Source organism: Chlorocebus sabaeus, chromosome 1, assembly GCF_047675955.1.
Source record: "Chlorocebus sabaeus isolate Y175 chromosome 1, mChlSab1.0.hap1, whole genome shotgun sequence".
NCBI lineage: Eukaryota > Metazoa > Chordata > Mammalia > Primates > Cercopithecidae > Chlorocebus > Chlorocebus sabaeus.
This window is the reverse complement of record NC_132904.1, coordinates 91,027,915-91,048,898: the sequence shown is the minus strand read 5'-3', so window position 1 is coordinate 91,048,898 and position 20,984 is coordinate 91,027,915. Positions and strand designations below refer to the sequence as shown.

The window sequence follows — 20,984 nt, the reverse complement described above, 5'->3', positions numbered from 1 at the left end:
GAACTGGACTTGAAGCGTCTACGTTTCCCATGAAGTGTCGCGAGAGAAACGGACGCCGTTCTCTCCCGCGGAATTCAGGTTTAGGGCCCTGTGGGTTCTCAGAGGCAAGTTTGGACCGTGTTGTTTTCTTCTCACGGATCCTGCCCTTTCTTCCTGGAAAGAAGACAGCCTCGGGTCCCTATTGTGGGGCTTTGAAGAGTCCAGGAGTGGGGTAATTTAGGAATCGCATTCGTCTCCTGTTTCTGCAGGTTCCCAGGCTGAAGCCCAGAGTTAACTGGAACCTCGGAAAGAACGGGCCGAGTGGGCAGGGGAGGGGTCCTGGCGGGCTCCGCGTTCTAATTTCCAGGCGCCGGGCGGTGAGGGCGTGTTGAGGCTTGGAATCCCGACGGAATCTGGAGCTCCAGATATGGTGGGGGTTGTCTCGCGGTGGCAGCCACTCTTCCCCAAACCTGGCTGTTTTCAGTCATCCTGCTGGTGCCTAAAGATGTTCCTCCGCAGACCACGTGTTTGTTTATTTGCACTCGCTTTAAACGCGGGTCCCTTCCCTTTTCCAAACTAGCCAGGTCCTTTAAAAAAAAAAAAAAAAAAATCGTGTGTTTGAGCAGGAAATACAGGATTGCCTCCGTTCTCCAGAGTAACCTATGCCTGCAACTTAAAAATATCTGCACATCTAGAATTGTTTGTGTGTTGAACCACAACCATATGTGATCTTTTTTGCCCATTTGTTTAGCATACATTAATTTCCCATAAGAGCACGGGAAAGGAAAATAGGAGTTTAATCATCCTGGTGAAACTAGGATGGCACTGGAGATGTATTATTTCTATGCTTAGTTCATTAAAAAAATTAAAGTATAATGGGTGTTTAGATGAAAATCAGACTTCTAGATTTGCCAGTCTGCTTAAGACGTCTGTACCTTGTGCAGCGTAAATCATGTTGGTTAAATACGTGCAGGCTTTTAAAAAAATGTGTTTTATAATGTAATTTTGTTTTCAGAATTTCTAGAATTTGGAATCGAGTGCATTTTCTGACATTTGAGTACAGTACCGAGGGGTTCTTGGAGAAGAACCTGGTCCCAGAGGAGCTTGACTGACCTTAAAAATGAGTACTGCAGATGCACTGTAAGCACCAGACCTCTGGAATCCCTTGTTATTTTGGGTTTCTAAAGCTGGTCAACTGTGATCACAATAAAAGAAAACTTATTTAATAAGCAGTAAATAAAGAACCTGCTTATGAACAGAAATACTAGTCATCAAAAAGAATCTTTGGAATGTTTTTAATATCTGTTTAGAAACTAATATGCAGCGATAGATTGGAGTCTTGCTGTAATTTGATCTATTGATATAGTATTAAGTTTATGTTCTTAGGCTTTGTCTTAAAGTATTGAAGTTATAAATATTCAGTTTTCCTGGCAAATTCTTATTAGTCAGTGCAGTTCTGTTTAAGATTTTTAGAGTAAATTCCTCTAGTATTAAATAAGCTGGAAATGAATTTGAATGAAATGGGAATAAATAAAAGGACTGTAAAAGTTATATGCACTTTGGGAGGCTGAGGCTGGCGGGATCGTCTGAGGTCGGGAGTTCGAGACCAGCCTGACCAACATGATGAAACCCTGTCTCTACTAAAAATACAAAATTAGCCAGGCACGGTGGTGCATGCCTGTAATCCCAGCTACTCAGGAGACCGAGGCAGGAGAATCACCTGAACCCAAGAGGTGGAGTTTGCAGTGAGCTGAGATCATAAAAAAAAGTTATGTGGGAAAGACTTTAAACTTGTAGTCTTTTATCCTAGTTTCAAGTCCTTGGACGCTACTAGCTGTGTGATCTTGGGCCAGTCAGCAATTCTCTGAGCCTTGCCTCAATTTTGCCATTTGTAAAACTGGAATAATTATACCTTTCTCAGATTAATTTTGAGGCTTAAATGAGAGAATTCATGTGAAAATACTTCATAAATTGCTACAGAAATGTGTAGTATTGTGATTTGAAAAGTATTCTGACCTACCTTTTTGGAGATAGCGGTCAGAACTGTGTGCATATCATTTTTGAAGTTTTTGAAGAGGAATCGTTTCTGGAAATATCTTTTATTTGTAAAGATTTGAATTTTGGAGATATATGCAGAGATTTTTTTAAAAATTCATTGTGGTTTATTGAAAATAGCCTGAGTTTTCATCATGGGTTTTAGTCCCGTTTCTGTCACTAGTTATGTGATAAAGCAGTTAATTTCTCTGGGTTTAGCCTTCTCATTTGTCAGAGATAATAATGCCTGACTCTTCATCTATGAGGGTTGAGATGAGATCATAGAAATAAGTGTTTTATGCAATTAAAGTTAAGTTTAGTGTAACTTTAGTGTAAGTAGCAATGTAATAGTTATTACATTGCTACTTCACATTAAAGTACCTTTGAATATTACCAAATTCAAAGTGAAACAATTCTTGGCCAACTTTTTTAATGAAATCTAACTCTATAGAGAGTAGAGTCAAGCAAGTGTCTTCAGGGGCCTGAATGTAAGTTATTAGCATATTAGTATAAAATTGACTTATAAATTTAGAGGAAGGCTTTTAAAATGAACTTTGATTTTCCTGGAAGAGTACAAAGTCAGATAAATAACAAGTTTAGATATAGGTGTCAAAACCTCTTTGGTTTTCTAAGAAGAGGAAAACAAGCAAACTTTCGGGCGTGGGTTACATGAGTTTGTAAAACTGGTTATAACAAGGTTGTAAATTTTTGAAGCAGTTATAGAACCTTGTAAAGATTTATGTACATTTGTTCTATATTGAACTAGTGGTTAGGAAAACTAATGTTAATATATGTTGAATACTTCAGATTTTCAGATGAACTCTAAGGCTGAAAAAAAGATTTTACTCCATAACTGTTATTATTTATTTTATAAGTTTAAGTCTCAATTTGTTTGAATATCCTTTTAATGAATTATTAATATATTAAATGTTTTTCTTTCTTAATATAGTGATGATGAAAACACATTTAAAATCTTAGTTGCAACAGATATTCATCTTGGATTTATGGAGAAAGATGCAGTCAGAGGAAATGATACGTTTGTAACACTCGATGAAATTTTAAGACTTGCCCAGGAAAATGAAGTGAGTGTGGTTTATATTTGTGCACTTTCTACCGTATTCCCTTGGTCAACAAGTTATTTTTCCTTCTAAATTACAGATTTGTTTTATAAGCCCAGGTGCTTACCTTGCCTGCTTGAATAGCCATATACTAAAAGCTCAAAGTCGATTTTGTGTGCTTTGTGTCTTAAATTGAAGTAGGAGCTACTTTTGTAGACAGTCTGTTAAATTTTACAAATTTTTTGGGGTGTTTACTGAATGCAGGATCCTGTGGCAGTGTCTATTTGAAATGTAAGGTGACTGTCAAAACTTCTGCTTTCAGAGGACATAGAAGAAAACTAGTGTGAAAGACATATATCCACAATCCTCAGATGCAGGGTTGTATGTGATAGGAGCCCTAAGGAAATTCTAAGTAGCATTTCCTGTGAGTTTAGAGGTAGAAAAGATCACATTTAGATTATAGCAAGATGAGGGCTGGGAGCGGTGGCTCATGCCTGTAATCCCAGCACTTTGGGAGGCCGAGGCGGGCGGATCACGAGGTCAGGAGATCGAGACCATCTTGGCTAACACGGTGAAACCCCGTCTCTACTAAAAATACAAAAGAAATAAGCCGGGCGTGGTGGTGGGCGCCTGTAGTGCCAGCTACCTGGGAGGCTGAGGCAGGAGAATCGCGTGAACCTGGGAGCGGAGGATGCAGTGAGCCGAGATCACATCACTGCACTCCAGCCCAGGGAACAGAGCAAGACTCCATCTCAAAAAAAGAAAAAAAATTGCAAGATGAGCTTAATGAAAAAGGTTGTGTTTAACTTAGGCTTTGGAGGAAGGGTAGAGTTTTGGCCAGTGGGGAGCATAGAGAATGTACATCCATGTGAAGCAGGAGTGAAAACACAAGTAAGACAGTATAAGGTATGTTAGGGGCCCTGTAGTCCATTTGGCTCACCAGCAGGTCATGTTTAGCAAGCATGCTGAGAGACTAAAAGTAAAGGTTTGAGCTGCATTAATGAGGACTTCAAATACCAGATTGAGAAATTTGTACCCAGTTCAATAGAAAGTCTTCTGGCAGCAGTGTATAATACCATGAATCGGAGACCAGTTTTTTGAAGTGTTCAGCTTAGGGATGGGAAAGAGAAAGTGAATGCAAGAGATATTGCAAAAAGAGGATTCGTGTACTTTGGTTAGTTGTAGGGTGTGGGGATAAGGGCAAAGGGGAGGACAGTGACTCTGAAATGTGTGGAGTTTGGGTGAATAGTTGTACCAAAAATAGAAATAGGTAGATAAGGAAGAGGTACTTCTTCATGTGGGAAGGTGACAATTTCTGGTTTAGACAAATTTAGAGTTGGAGACTGCAATGGGACAATCAGGGAAAAATTTCAGCAGGCAGTTAACACGTCAGCCCAGGAAAGAGTTGGAGAATAAACATATAAATTGACTTGCAAATTAACACCTCCAATCTTGACTTTTCTGCAGAGTTCTCTTCAGTTTATCTGCTAGGTCCTTATTTCTTCCTCCCAAATATATATGGTGCCTCTCTACTACTCTCTTCACACTATTAAACTTAGTCCAAAGCTTGATCACGTTTCACATGGCCTGCAGGAGGTCCCCTTCCATCTTTCTGCTTCCATTCTTTTCTGCTACATCTACTCAGCATATATCTACTCAGCATAGCAGCCAAAGTGAACTTTTAAAATAATAAGTCAGATCATGGCACTCTGTTGCCTAAAATTTTCCAAGTGTCATTCCATTGAATCTAGTATAAAATTCAAACTACAAGGTTCGACTCGATCTTGGCCCCTGCCATGAAACTTCATCTCCTACTACTCTCTGCCTGATTTACAGTGCTGCATCCACACCGGCACGTTCTACTCTGAGGCCCTTACACATCTAGTTCTTTCTGCTTGGAGCACATTGATCTTGGCAGGGCCTACTTCTGAGAGTTCAAGTCTTACATTTTTGGAGACGTCTTCCCTGATACTTTCAAGCACTCTTTTATCACATTTCTCTGCTTTATTTTTTTCATAGCATATTTTTAATACCACTATCCGAAATAATTTATTGAATTATTTACTTATTTATTATCTGTCGTCTTCACTAGAAGGAAAACTCCATGAGTGAAAATCTTTTGTCTGTTCATGCTATATCTTAGTGCTTAGAAAGAATCAGAAAGCAGTGGGTATACATGTTTTAAGTTTCTTAATTAAGTGAGGCAATGGCTGGATTCTTTCATTTTAGGTTCAGAGGTACATGTGCAGGTTTGTTATATAGGTAAACTTTTATGACAGGGGTTTGTTGTGTAGATTATTTTGGCACCCAGGTATTAATCCTAGTACCCATTCATTATTTTTCCTCATCCTCTCCCTCCTCCTGTCATCTGCCCTCTGGTAGGTCCTAGTGTCTGTTGTTCCCCTCTTTGTGTCCTTGTGTTCTCATCATTTAGCTTCCACTTATAAGGGAGAAGTGGTATTTGATTTTCTGTTCCTCCATTAGTTTGCTAAGGATGATGGCCTCCAGCTCCATCCATGTCCCTGCAAAGGACATGACCTGGTTGTTTTTAATGACTGCATAGTATTCCATGGTTTATATGTACCACATTTTCTTTATCCCGTCTACCATTGATGAGATTTAGGTTGATTCCATGTTTTGCTATTGTGAATAGTACTGCAGTGAACATATGTGTGCTGTGTCTTTATGGTAGGAGGATTTATATTCCTTTGGGTATATACTGAGTAATGGAATTGCTGGGTGGAATGGTAGTTCCATTTTTAGCTCTTTGAGGAATCATCACACTGCTTTCCACAATGGTTGAACCAGTTTACACCCCCACCAACATTGTATAAGTATTCCTTTTTCTCCGTAATTTCACCAGCATCTGTTTATTTTTTGACTTTTCATTAATAGAATGTAAGGTGAATTTTTCCTTCCCTGAAGACACAAAAACTTGTGGCCAGAGGTCTGTTTCCTACTGGAGAATCCTGCATATGCTCTTTCTTTTTTAACTCTTGAGCCCTAAAACAGAATCTTCTCCTGAGAGTAAGCTACTTACTTCTACTTTGCCCTTTCCTTCACCTCTGCTTCCACTGTTTTCCTTCCCTGCATTCCTTAATCTTAACTGTTCCAGCCCCCATAACCCCTAGGAACTTCTAGATGCGTATTATGTTTACTCGTTTTCTTGATTTGTATTTAGTATTTCTTATTACTGAAGTCTAAATTCTTCCTGACTTTTAAGTCCCTTGTTATGTTGGCCCATGCCCACTAACCAGTCTTAGTTCTCTTCCCTAGATTCTTGGAGTCTTTTTGCAAAAAAAACTTTTTATTTTGAAACAACGTCAGTCTCACAGAAAAGTTGGCAAGAATGGTGCATAGAATTCCTTACCTGTCACCCAGGTTTTCTAACATTTTGTCACATTTGCTTTATCCTCTCTTTACAAATACACATGATTTTTTTCCCTCAACCATTTGAGAGTAAATTGCATGTATAATCATAGAAAACTAGGAAAGTAGTATTGATTCAGTGCTATTATATAATGTTCAGATGTTGCCAATTGTTCCTATAATGTCTGTTATAGCTCTTTGGAGGCTGGTTGGTGGCATCCAGGACCCAGTCCAGGTTTACATATTGCATTTAGTTGCCATGTCTCTGTGTCTCCTTTAATCTGGTACATTTTCCTGAATCTGCCTTGCCTTTGTTTTTCATGACCCTGATATTTTGAAGAGTACACAGGCCAGTAATTTTATAGAATCTTCCTCAGATTGACTATATGTGGTATTTCCTCATGATTAGGTTCAGATTCTGCACTTTTGGCAAGAATACCACAGAAGTGAGTCGTGTTCTTTTCAATATTTCCTAGAGTCACCGCCAGCCAGTTAAAAAAAATTTTTTTTAATGTTCAAATGATGGCAAAATATATTAAATACATAACATAAAATTTCCCTTGTTAACCATTTTCAAGTGTACAGTACAGTAGTGTTAAATATGTTCATATTGCTGTGCAACCAATCTCCATAATTATTCTCATCTTGCAAAAATGGCACCCATTAAGCAACAACTTCTTTTTGCCCCAGTATATTTTTTATTTGGTTTGTTGTTTTTGTTTTGTTTCTTCCATGCCTTTGATTGTGATCATTTTCTCCCTTTTACTCAAATAGTGTTCATTCTGGAAGGCCTAGCTTAAATCTCACATTTTTATTAAAGTTACCCTAACTACCATACGCACAGTGATCTATACCTTGTGTTCTTTTGTATGATTAAGCACTTAAGTTTCTTTAGGTGCATCGTATATGTCTTGAAAGCCTGTGTTAGACTTTTTCTGTATGATTTCCCTCCTTCACTGAAGTTATTCCTAGAATGTCTTCCTCAAAATCATTTATCTTTCCTAGTGCAACTAACATGCCGTCATGTTAGTTCATCCCTTCTAGACTTTGTGTCCGCAGGCGAATTGTCCTGCCTTGAGTTCAAATTCGTCGTAGTGTCATCTCTGCTGCTGGTTGCTTACGTGTCCATTCTAGTACACCCCAGAGTTTGACTTATGTTTAGATGTATAACAGTTCGCCTCTTCCATTAGAGTTTGAATATATTTAGGATAGGAATGATATTTTATTCATCATTGTATCCTCAGGACTCAGCAGAGGGTCTTGCGTAGAGTCAGTATTTAATGAGGGCAGGGATATAATCTGTTTTGTAGATTGCTATATTTTTAGCTTCTGGAACCTGTAGGAATTCTAAATAAATGCTGAATGAATTAAATGAATGATTTGGATTGAATTTGGTATCTCTTCCATACGTTCTGTTAAAGTGCTAAGTTTATGTTTGATTCAAATAATAGAAAAAACATGATCACCTTGTGTAGCTTGAATCAGAGACTTGGTGTAATTGGAAGATGGCTTTTTTTTAAGATAGCTTAGTCAGCTAAATTAGAGTCAGATTAATTACCAGATTGAAAGTCCCTTTGAATAAATAAAATGTAAGTTTTTAAATTGCCATACATAATAGTGTCTTTTGTTTTTTTAATCTCTTTCATCTGCAGTTTATAAAAATGTTACCTGTAAAACATACTAATTTTAACACCTTTTTCTGTTGATCAGGTGGATTTTATTTTGTTAGGCGGTGATCTTTTTCATGAAAATAAGCCCTCAAGGAAAACGTTACACACCTGCCTCGAGTTATTAAGAAAATATTGTATGGGTGATAGGCCTGTCCAGTTTGAAATTCTCAGTGATCAGTCAGTCAACTTTGGTTTTAGTAAGTAAGTATATTTATTTACTTGAGTGAATGATTACTTGTGTATGGTATTTTCTGTATAAGACGCACAAACACACAGTTAACCATTTTGCTTTCCATATAAGCTATTTTCTTAGTAAATATATTCTTTGAATTTTTTGTACATCGTCATATTAATTTATATTTTCCTAATTGATAGTGGGACTGACCCAGCTACTCGGGAAGCTGAGGTGGGAGGATTACTTGAGTCCCAGAAGCAGAGGTTGCAGTGAGCCGAGATTGTGCCACTGCACTCCAGCCTAGGTGATAGAGCAAGACTCCATCTCAAAAAAAAAAAAAAAAAAAAAGTTGGGACTGAATATCTTCTCAGGTTGTTGTACATTTTGGTATCCTCTCCTGTTCATATCATCTGCCTATTTTGAAAACTGAGATTTTTTTGTTTGTTTTTCTACCTGAATTGCAGAAGTTACTTATATATTCTAGTTAGTAAACCTTTGTGATACATATATTTTTTCCCAATTAGTGGCTTGTGGCTTGTCTTTTGACTTTGTTTATGAACTCTTGTTGACAGAAATACTTAATTTTTATGTAGTTAAATCTATTGTTTTTTCTTTTTTTCCATTTGTGCCTTTGGGACTATTTATGATATTCGTCAATCCCTGTATCATAAAAATATCATGTGTTTTTTCTTTTCCTTTTTTTTTTTTTTGAGATGGGGTCTCGCTCTGTTGCCCAGGCTGGAGTGCAGTGGCGTGATCTTGGCTCACTGCAACCTCCGCCTCCTGGGTTCAAGCAATTCTCCCTGCCTCAGCCTCCTGAGTAGCTGGGATTACAGGCGCCCGTCACCACACCTGGCAAATTTTTGTGTTTTTAATAGAGATGGGGTTTTTGCCATGTTGGCCAGGCTGGTCTCGAACTCCAGACCTCAGGTAATCCACCTGCCTTGGTCTCCCAAAGTGCTGGGATTACAGACGTGAGCCACCACTTCCGGCCCATCATGTCTTAAACATTGTACAGGATCTCACATTGCATTTAGTAGAAAAGTTTGCTTAGTTTCTTCAGCCCGTGTCAGGTTTTCTGTTGTCTTTCATGACCTTGATACTTATAAAGAGGTCAGGTATTTTGTAGACTGTCCCTCAATTTGGGTTTTTCTCTTGCTTTCTATGATTAGATTGGGATTACAGGTTTCGGGGGAGAATATTCAAGAAGTGACCCTTTCAGTCACATCACATCAGGAGGTGCATGACATCAACCTGATTTATCACTGGTGATTTTAACCTTGATCGCTTAGTTAAGCCGGTCTCTGCCAGGTTTCTCCAGTGTAAAGTCATTATTTTTTCCTTTCCATATGCTGTTGGTTAGAATTGAGTCTCTGAGTCCATCTTACTCTCAAAGGGAGGGGAGTTAAGTTTCCAATTCTGATGGACATAAAACCACCAAAGTAATTAATAAGTATTTTAGGGGAGATATTTTGAGACTGTGTGACTTTTCTATTGCTCCTTAAATTTGTTCATTAATTTTAGATTCATCAGTGGATCTTACCTACAACAGTTATAACTGTGATATTCTAATTGTGATTTTCTATTTCCTATATTCTTTCTACATGTATTAATTGGGATTCTTTTGTAAGGAAGATTTGCCCCTTGTCCCACATTTGTTTATTCAGTTTTCTATATCAGTTTATTCAGTTGTCTGTATCAGTTTATTCAATTGTCTGTATCAGTAGATACAGACATTTTTTTTTTCTTTGGGTTATAATTTAATACTATCATAATTTACTTGTGTCTTAAATTGTTCCAGCTTTAGCCATTGGGCTCTTTTTGAGATTGGCTCCTGTATCCTTTTGATGTACCCCCATATCCCACCCTTTCTTCTGATTTTTTTCACTGTAAGATGTTCCAGGCTGATTTTGTACTTTCTCTTTCTTAGTTTCATACTCAACCATTTCTTCAAGGAGCCCTGGTTCCTTTTGGAGAATGGTATTTGGAAACCAAGATCTAGATGTTAGATGTGCACATTACTATTGTATTGTTGCTTCTAGGCTCTCAGTGGACAGAGCTAAGAAAAATATATGTACATACTAACCCATGAGAATAGACATACTCATGTTTATTTATTTATTTATTTAAATTTTGCTTTTGAGACAGGGTCTGGCTGTCTTGCCCAGGCTGTAGTGCAGTGGCATGATCATAGCTCACTGCAGCCTCAACCTCCTGGGTTCAAGCTATCTTCCTGCCTCAGCCTCCCAAGTAGCTGGGACTACAGGCATGTGCCACTGTATTAGTCAGTTTTCATACTGCTGATAAAGACATATCCAAGACTGGGCAATTCACAAAAGAAAGAGGTTTAATGGACTTACAGTTCCATATGGCTGGGGAGGCCTCACAGTCATGACTGAAAGCAGGAGGAGCAAGTCATGTCTTATATGGATGGTGCCAGGCAAAGAGAGAGGTTGTGCTGGGAAACTCCCATTTTTAAAACCATCAGATTTCTTTAGACTTATTCACTATCACCAGAACAGCCCAGGAAAGGCCTGCCCCCATGATTCAGTTATCTCCCATGAGGCCCCTCCCATAACACATGGTAATTATGGGAGCTACAAGATGAGATTTGGGTGGGGACACAGAGCCAAACCATATCAGCCACCACATCCAGCTAATTTTTAAGAAATTATTTTTGGTAGAGATGGGGTCTCACTATGTTGCCCAGCTGGTCCTGGGCCCAAGCAGTCCTCCTGCCTTAGCTTCTCAAAGTGCTGTGATTGCAGTTGTGAGCCACCATGCCTAGCCCATATTTATTTCTTATTTATTTTTTAAAGTGTGACTTTATATTGGTAGGTAAATTTTTTTTTGAGATTTTGTCTACATGAAAATATGTTTACTTTCCCCTTGATTGATAGTTTGGCTGCATATATAATTGAGTTTTAAAAGATTTGTATAATACTTCGTCCTTGTTTTTAAAAATTGTAATCAGTGTCTCTACCCTCCTTCTATTCAAATCTAAAACTCGAGACATTTTTTATTTTTTATTTTTTGAGAAGGAGTCTCACTCTCTCGCCCAAGCTGGAGTGCAGAGGCACGATCTTGGCTCACTGCAACCTCCATCTCCCAGGTTCAAACAGTTCTCCTGCCTCCTGAGTAGCTGAGACTACAAGTGTGCACCACCATGCCCAGCTAGTTTTATGTGTTTTTAGTAGAGATAGGGTTTCACCAGGTTGGTGAGGCTGGTCTTGAACTCCTGACCTCAAGTGATCCTCCCACCTCGGCCTCCCAAAGTGCTGGGATTATAGGCATGAGCCACTGCACCCAGGCGGGACATTTTTTGACTTTAGTGTTTTCTTTCTTTTATTTTTAAACTGCATTCTGTTTTGAAAACTGTTTCCCCACCCTATATACATGTTTACCTATTTCTTTGCTCACTGTTGTTTCTTGTATTTCATTTCTTTTCTGTAGATTCAGTTTCCTTCTTTCTGAAGTACAGTTTTCAGTAGTTTTTTCATGGAATGTCAGTGGGTGGTAAACTCTTTTTTTGTCGTTGCTGTTGAGGAGTCTACTGTGAGTTGAGTTGCTAGAAAGTTTAGCATGGTGATTAAGAGCGTGGGTTCCCGTATAAAACAGTCTGAGTTCAAAATCCTGGTTCTGTCATTTAGTAGTTGTAAAACTACGTTAGTCACTTGACTACTCTACCTTAGTTCTGTCATTCATGACATGGGTAAGAAATGTGCCAGTCTTACAGAATTGAGAAGATTGAGGTGATAAGAAAAATGCTTAGAGTAGTGACTAGCATAAAGACAATACTCGGATAACTATTAAGATTTTCTCATTGTTCTTAACGTGTTGCAGTCTTACTTAGCTGTGGATTTACTTCTTTTTGTCCCGTGTGGGCTTTATCGTATATTTAGTGTAGTATTATTGTTTTTCAGCAACTTGGGGAAATTCCTATTCATTATATTTTCAAATATTGTTTCCCTTGTCTTTCTGAATATCATTTATGTATCATACTGTTAAAAAAGAATTGCCCATAACTTTACCCCTTTGTGTTACATTTTGGATAATTTCATCTTCCAGTTTACAGTTCATGTAGAAAATAGACAAAGATAGGGAAATCCCGAAAAAGAAGACTACTAAGGAGTTAGTAGCCAATTAGATTTGAAGTATAACAATGCTACAATAATTGAAAATGTGGTATGGCTTATGAATTGGTAGATAGGTAAGTGAAAGAGAAAGGAAACTCCAGAAATAGCCTCAAATACATGTAAGAATTTAGTATTTGATGAAGGTCACTGGCTCATAATGTAGGGGAAATGATGGATTCAGTAAAACTACTAGGAGAAACTGTTAGACATATTTAAAAAAATCTAGATGTTGGAAAGGCTTCTAAGTATGATACAAGATCCAGAAGCCTTAAAGATTCATACGTTTGTCTTTGCAAAAATAAATTTCTGTATGCCAAAAACTGCCTGAAGCAAAGCCAGAAGTCAGAGTTCAATCAGGAGGAATATTTGCAACCAATTGCAAATTAAGGCTGAATTCCCCAATAAGCAGTTCTTTCAAGACAATAACATTCATGAGTTAGTAAGAAATAAAAAAGATGGACATACTTCACAGAAAAGGAAATAACATGACATTTAACCTTTTTTATTTATTTATTTATTTTGAGACAGAGTCTTGCTTTGTCACGCAGGCTGGAGTGCAGTGGCTTGATCTCGGCTCACTGCAAGCTCCGCCTCCCAGATTCAAGCACTTATGCTGCCTCAGCCTGCCAAGTAGCTGGGACTACAGGCGTGTGCCACCATGCCCGGCTAATTTTTGTGTTTATTTTTAATAGAGACAGAGTTTCACCATGTTGGCCAGGCTCATCTCGAACTCCTGACCTCAGGTGATCTGCCCACCTCGGCCTCCCAAAGTGCTGGGATTACAGGCGTGAGCCACCGAGTCCGGCCTAAATGTATTTTTAAAAGTTTGATCTAACTCATAAGAAAAAGAGCTATACTGAAATATTTTTCTCCTATCAGGTTGGCATAGGTCTGTGACTCTCAATCCTGAGTGCCCACTACAGTTACCTAAGAACCTTTAAAAATATGGATGCCCCGTCTCCAGGCCAACTGACTTAGAGTCTCTCTAAGTATGTCATGGGCATTGGCATTTCTTAAAAGATCCCCAAGATAATTCCAACATGCTGCTAGCATTGAGATCTACTAGCGTAGATTTAAGAGCTGGATAATAGACTATGTTAGTGAGGTAGGGGGAAACTGTCCCTCTTGTGCATTGCCATTGCATTATGTGTAAATCTCTATGGTGGGAAATTGGCAGTGCCTATCAAAATTACAAATGCACGTACTCTTTGACTTAACAGTTCCCTTCCAGGTATCCCTTTACAGGTCGACTCACAAGGGCAACAAGATTACTCACTGTACGAGATTACTTTGTACAAGATCACTCCATACAAGATTACTTTGTACAAGATTGCTACTCACTGTAGCATTGTTTAAAAATCAAGACTGCACAAAATCTAAATGTCCATTGGTAGGGAACTGCTCAAACACATCGTGGTAATCCATGTAATGGAGTACTGTGTGGCTGACAGAGCAGAAGAAAGGTCTTCATGTACTGATGTGGAATGATTTCTAAAATATGTTGAGTAATAAAAGCAGGATGCAGAAATCTGTATTTTTGTATCATTTATGTAAGGAGGAAGAAAATCTATTTGTGTGTATAGGTATAGGATCCTTTTGAAAAATGCACTAGGAATTGCTGACATTGTTTGCCTCTGAGAAGGGGAGCTGGATGGCTGGGGGCAGGGGCTGACAGGAGACTTTAATTTGCACAGGTAATAATTGATAGAGCTGGGAGTTTTAATTTACCTCTTTGGGATTCTATAGTATATGGGTTTTCTTCCCTCCCCCCACTATGAATAAAAACCATATGCTAAGTTTTTAAAATTTTGAAGGCCTATTAACTTTTCATTAAGTAGATGTACTACTCATACATACCGCAAGCACTGTTTATTATAGTTGGGGTTTCTTTAAAATGTAGTACTTTGAGATATTTTCAAACTAATTGAAATAAATTGTCACCTACGATTTTATTTTTTAAAGCTCTAAGCTAGTGATCATATGCCAATGTAGATTATGCAGTTTGCCTATGATTGCATTAATATTTTGGAGGAGAATCTTAGGGAAAACAGCTTTTGTCCCTTGTAGAAATTTTAAATAAATTTATTTATTTATTTTTTTTAAAGATTTCCATGGGTGAACTATCAAGATGGCAACCTCAACATTTCAATTCCAGTGTTTAGTATTCATGGCAATCATGACGATCCCACGGGGGTAATTATTGTTTTCTTACGGTTTGTTGGAATTTTGGAAATGATCAGTTTAGTTTGTCTGTGGAGAGCATGCCTCCTCTTTTTCTCTGTGTAGTAGTCAAATCGAGTTAAAAAGTCAAGTTGACTTTTCACATTCATACAAACTTTTATACTGCTTTTTAGATTTTTTTTAAAATGTGGAATAAGAATTAGTGTATGAGCGATGCTTTTATTTCATTAGTGCTGATGTTAACAGTAAGAAGCCAGGAGTAGGAGTGAACACCTAACATTTGTATAGCGCTTTACAGTTTGCCAGTGTTTTTATAACTGTCTTATAAAATCTCACTTTTAGGAAATGATTGTTTCATGAACATCTTTAAATCTAAATTAGATTGTCTTAATTTAGATGATCTGTTAGATAATCTAATCTTAATTTAGATTATCTGTTTAATATGGAGGTAAGACTAGAGATCCTACCCTCAAAGTATTTTTTCATTTTATCTGGTTATTAATATTATGAATCGCTGATGAGCTATGGTCTTTTTTCCCCAGGCTTTAAGAGGTTTGCTTAATATTACAAAGCTTTTGTCTCATGGCTGATTTTTATTTTTTTGTGGCCAAGACATCCTAAGTTTTGGTGAGATGTTAACCTTGCATTTGGCATGTGATTCCAGTTGCTGTAGGTGATTTGTAGTACAAAAAAATGTAGCAAATACTTTTACTTTTGTAATTTTGTTTTGAGAAAACACTGTCCTCATCTATGTTTTTGTAAGTAGTATATGGAGTATGCTTTTAACAGGTGATATGATATTCATGTAGATACTTTTACATACACACTAACATTCTTTGAAATGATTTTACATAGGCAGATGCACTTTGTGCCCTGGACATTTTAAGTTGTGCTGGATTTGTAAATCACTTTGGACGTTCAATGTCCGTGGAGAAGATAGACATTAGTCCAGTTTTGCTTCAAAAAGGAAGCACAAAGATTGCGCTATATGGTTTAGGTAAGACAGTTTTATTGTACTCTTTATGTCCATGTGTGATTCTTCAAACAATTGAGAAGTAAAATTTTGGAGATAAGTTTGTATCTGTTTGGAAAAAATGGGGCCAACCTTATTATTTATTGGTGACTATAAAAAATGATGGATGGTTTTGGTAAAAATTTTTGGTGAGAAAATGTCTTTTCATTACTATTTATTATTTTGGGATTTTTTAAGACTCAGATGTAGAATCCTGAATGTTAGAATTATAGAATAATTAGCACTTTGATATCTTGGAAGTCTTTGAAAGATCTAATGCTTCACTGTACAATACCGCTAGCTTATAATTTTGTCCAGCTTTCATAACACCTCTGGCAAGTAGAAAAACATCATGTTTATTTATATTTTAGAGATAAGGAAAGTGAAATCTGGATATTATATCTGATTCAGCAAGTGATACAGCAGGAAGTGAAATATACTTTTCTAAAAAAGCTATTAACAGTTGTTTTAATCACTGCAGTGTTATTAGGGATCCTATCTCCAGAAAATTGCCTTTCCTCCTCCATTCACACTAAGGACAGATTTCATTATGCCTCAGTCACCACCAGAAGCACATCTCCCCAGTCATCCATTTTCTCCCAAACTCTTATCTTATCCTGTTCTATTATACCTTCCTTAACTAGACTCTGTCTCTACCCTGCACCTCTCCCTGTCCCCCAACCCTTCATTATAAACTCTAGGAACTCTTTTTATAATTATCAGATTCCTCATTATTATCTCTTCTCTGAATGTTGTCTCTACTTTCTAACCTTCAGTGAAGCCCAGCTGACCCCTGAGGTTCCTGTGTCCCATGCAGTTCTCTTACCCCTGGGCTTTTGGACAAAAGTGGGAATCACTGTTCTCCTTGCTCCACCCACCGCTTCCTTGTCTGCCTGCAAACACCCTGTTCCCTTTAAGCTTCTGCCATCTGGCTAAACTGCATTGCTTTTTCTCTCAGACTTTTTACTACTTACCCACCTTCAATTTTGCCAGTGTTTTCAGTGTTTCAACACTGAAGTAGATTAATCTTCTAATGCCTTGAGCTTTGTGTGCCTTGACTTTTTTGTCTCCAGTTACATGTTCTGCATTCCACCTTAGCCATTTATTCCATTGGCCACTCCTGTGGAATTCTCCTTGGGAGCTAGGCCACTTCTAACTCCTAGACTTCTACATTGTTGGCTTTCCTTCTGAGACCCTCTCTAATCCGTATATAAAGTAGCAGTGTTGTCCAACCTTTTAATTCGATGGTGTTAATTCTCCATCTTAGCATCCTGGCTTTTTCTCCTTTCATAATATTTAATGTTTGTAACTATTTTGTTGACTTGTTTTTGTTATTTCCTTCACTAGATCAAGATGAACTTATGGAATATGAGAATTGTTTGAAAGTCATTGAATTATTTAAAAAGCACAATATATTTTATTTAAAACAATATGAGTATTGTTTTTAAATACACTTTTATCATCCCTTTTAATACTTATTTCTGCACATGTTATAATATATATGTTAGATCAAAAGAATATATAATTTATAACAAAGGGATGGTGAAAAATAGTATTACTAGAAGTTTTAATAAGAATTTAAGCATAGGAAACTCACATTTTTATTCTACATTTTGCTGGTTTTGAACATATATATGCCTGAAATGGAAAATTTTTTTTAATGCAACTAACTACTGTTTATCAAGAACCTGGAACAGGCTGGGCATGGTGGCACCCGCCTGTGATTTCAGCACTTTGGGAGTCCAAGGCAGGTGGATCACTTGAGGTCAGGAGTTCAAGACCAGCCTGTCCAACGTGGCGAAACCCCATCTCTACTAAAAGTGCAAAAATTAGCCAGACGTGGTGGTGCATGCTGCAATCCCAGCAACTCAGGAGGCTGAGGCACGAGAATCACTTGAACCCAGGAGGTGGAGGTTGCAGTGAGCCGAGATCATACCACTGCACTCCAGCCTGGGCAATAGAGCAAGACTCTGTTGAAAAAACCAAAACAAAACCCTGGAACAGCCAGGCATGGTGGCTTATGCCTGTAATCACAGCACTTTGGGAGGCTGAGGCGAGAAGATTGCTTGAACCCAGGAGTTTGAGACCAGCCTAGACAACATAGCAAGACCCTGTCTCAATTAAAAACAAAACAAAAAAAAAGATAAAAAAAAAGAACCTGGAACATACCCATTTATAAATGATTCCAGAATTCAAATGTATCTGCCAACAGTAAAGTGAAATACTTTGAGGAGGACGTAGTTTAGAAGCAAAATAGATTCATTTTTTAAGCCAAAGTAAGAAAACAATTTAAAAATAATGTAATGTCCATTTCAGGATCCATTCCAGATGAAAGGCTCTATCGAATGTTTGTCAATAAAAAAGTAACAATGTTGAGACCAAAAGAAGATGAGAACTCTTGGTTTAACTTACTTGTGATTCATCAGAACAGGTAAAAGTTTTCTCTGAAAAAGTTTGAGCCAAGTGCTGAGGTTTCCCAGATCTGTTTCTGAACTCACCTATTTCAGTGAAATGCCCTTAATCTTTCAATGTTGTCAGTGCAGGATCAGACAAAATATAGATTTGCTTTGTGTGATTTCATTTTGAAATTGTCTTTAGTATATATTAATACCTGCAAGAATATTTGCAACATATGGATAAGGCATACACCATGAATACTCCTCAATTCAACAAAAAGGTAGAATCTTTTTGTTGGATTATCCATTCCATTATCCCATTCCTTTTCCCTGATCCCACCTGCTTCCCCTTATCCCAAAGGGAAGCATTTTTAATTTTGAATTAATTATTTCATTGCTTTTTTTTTTTTGCTGTTTAATCACATGTATACTCATATTATGCTATATATTTTACAGCCAACTTATTTTCAGCATTACATTACTGAGATTCATCCATTTTGATGCTTAGAAATGTAATTTATTTTTACTGATGTGCAGTTATGCTTTGCCTCCTGTCAGTGAACAGGAGTTTTTTGCTTTTATAAATCTTGCTGTTATGAACATTCTTATACATGTTTCCTGCTGCATATATGCAAGTGTTCTTCCAGAATATACAAATATAGCTAGATTACCTTTCTTTTGTTAGTAGTTTTAAGAAGTTTAGTCTGTTGGCAGGGTATAGGATTGATTGAAAAGAAGACAGACTTGAAGAAGCAAGATTTATTATCTGATCACTGCAGTAAAAATATGAGGTGGTGACGGTGATGGCAATGAAGCAGAAATGGGAGGGACACACCTGAGAAGTTGTAAGGGAAGAACTCAAAGGATTTGGGGCCTGACTATATAATTTATTACAGTTGTCCCTTGGTATCCACGGGGGGTGTTGGGTCCAGGACCTAAAATCCTGGGATGCTGAAATCCCTTGAATAAAGTGGTATAGCATTTGCATATAACCTACATATATCCTCCTGTGTACTTTAAATAATCTCTAGATTACTTGTAATACCTGATACAATGTAAATACTGTTTAAATAGTTGTTATACTATATTACTTTAAAAATTTATATTTTTCATTGTTGTTTTTTATTGTTTTTTTTCCAAATATTTTAATCTTTGGTTGGTTGAATCCACGAATCTGCCAATACAGAGGGCCAACTATATTTATTGAACACATTTATTGAATGCAGGCTACTCTGTGCATTTAGTGAATGCAGACTTATGTTAAATACTCGGTAAAAGAAAGGGTTTAAGAGGCTGACTTGTGTTGCCTTATGTGTGAGTTCTTGAATAAACTGTGAGTTTCAAAGGAGGAACAGGCCAGAGTTCAGATATGTGTGGTCTTCATATAACTTTGCACCACTGGGATTTGTTCCTTCTCTTCCATAGAGCTTCCCAGGTCTACCACTTTTTTATACTATGTCAAAGTAGGGATGATGAGTTAAAAGGAAAACTCATAAGTAATTCTAAGAATTTAAGCGAGAATGAAAGGTAGAATGGCAGCATTGGTAAGGGGAATGGGTAGTCACCATATGATGTTGATTTTTCTCATTGCCCCTCTCATCATTTGATTAAGGGGATGTATAACAGGTTTCTCTCCTGTAAAGTTTCCATTTTCTACTTTTCAATTAATAAATATTTTTGGGAAAATACTTTGAGACTATGCAAATATCCCATTTCACCTTAAACTTTTACCCATTAATTTTAGCATCCATGGGTGATCTTATTTCCAATAATTAATACTGTGGTATTTTAATTGTAAGTTTTGATTTCCTTCATTCTTTCTGTATTTATTAATGGAATTCTCTGTAAGGAAAATTTGTCCCTTCTTTTCTATTTACTTATTTATTTATGTCATTATGGAGTTGAAGATCCAGTACTATCAGTTTTTTAGTTGCTACTATTCCTCAGATTGTTCCAGCTTTGACCATTGCGTTCTCTTTTATGTTGGCTGCTGTGTCCTTTCAGTGTCTCCCCACATGTTTGGGGGGCATGACCTTAGCTTTTTGGTACCTCAAGATGCTCAAGGCTCTTGGCTCTTATAATGGCAAAAATCGTAATTACTTTTGCACCAACCTGATATTTTCCTACCTAGCCCTGGAATCAACCATTTCTCCAAGGTGCTGTGATTCTTTTTGTTGGAGAGTGGTATTCAGAAACCCACAAATGGGTGGTAGGTGTGCTTACTGCTACCAGGACTTGCTCAGCACTCTGAATAAACAGAGTTATGGAAATAGATATATGTGTGTATAGTAACCCATACATACATACACGTCTATATATGTGCTTAAAAAACCAGTGATAAGTTCAGACTGATTCTAATCCAGCCCTACAAGGTCCATTTTTGTCTTCTCCCTTTCCTTACTTGTGACTTCTTTGTCTAACAGAAGCCTAGATCATATTATAAATGTATATATTTACTTATTTTTTCAATCCTGGTTTAATTATATTTCCAATTCTAGTATAATTTGAAATTATAAAGTAATTTCAAAATTGCTAACTCATATCCCTGTGCAAAACAACTTTCCCAACTAGGTTACAGTGTTTATGTAAGTTATTTTAGTCTTTGGCCTTTCTGTAGCTAATTGAAACATAATTTTCCAAACTAACTTAGCTCCTTTTCTCCCCACCCCATTCGCTGTGGTTATGTGATTCTTTGGTCATGCTGTTAGATTCATTTGTCACCGTGTGCATTCTTAAAATGCTTCTGCTTTTGTAAGAGTTATTTGAAAAAAAAAATAACTCAGATTGGGTAAGAATCTTGAGCCTTCTGCATTTTGCCTTGTTTCCCATTTGTTTCTCTACATCAACTGTTTTTTTCTCTTGTTTCAAAGAAGAAAGAATCTGAATCTGCAGATGACTTGGTCATGCAAAATCTTTCAACAAGGATATTGTGATCACTTCTAGGTCACAAACTACAGTCAGCCTACCAGCATCA

The 20,984-nt window shown here is 37.3% G+C and overlaps 1 protein-coding gene across 4 annotated transcripts in view; it reads left to right on the top strand.

Moving 5' to 3' along the window:
- Positions 1 to 28: 28 nt before the first annotated feature.
- MRE11 (MRE11 homolog, double strand break repair nuclease) overlaps positions 29 to 20,984 on the top strand; it is a 78,064-nt gene continuing 57,108 nt past the window's right edge. For 3 of the 4 annotated variants that reach the window (XM_008020569.3, XM_008020566.3, XM_038005321.2), the window contains exons 1-7: positions 84 to 211; positions 995 to 1,119; positions 2,963 to 3,095; positions 8,151 to 8,311; positions 14,527 to 14,614; positions 15,458 to 15,599; positions 17,931 to 18,045. In XM_008020569.3, the coding sequence (XP_008018760.2) occupies positions 1,100 to 1,119; positions 2,963 to 3,095; positions 8,151 to 8,311; positions 14,527 to 14,614; positions 15,458 to 15,599; positions 17,931 to 18,045 (659 nt within the window). In that variant the 5' untranslated portion in view covers positions 84 to 211; positions 995 to 1,099. Of the gene's footprint in view, positions 212 to 994; positions 1,120 to 2,962; positions 3,096 to 8,150; positions 8,312 to 14,526; positions 14,615 to 15,457; positions 15,600 to 17,930; positions 18,046 to 20,984 lie in introns of all 4 variants that reach the window. The other variant, XM_008020567.3, reaches the window with a different exon arrangement.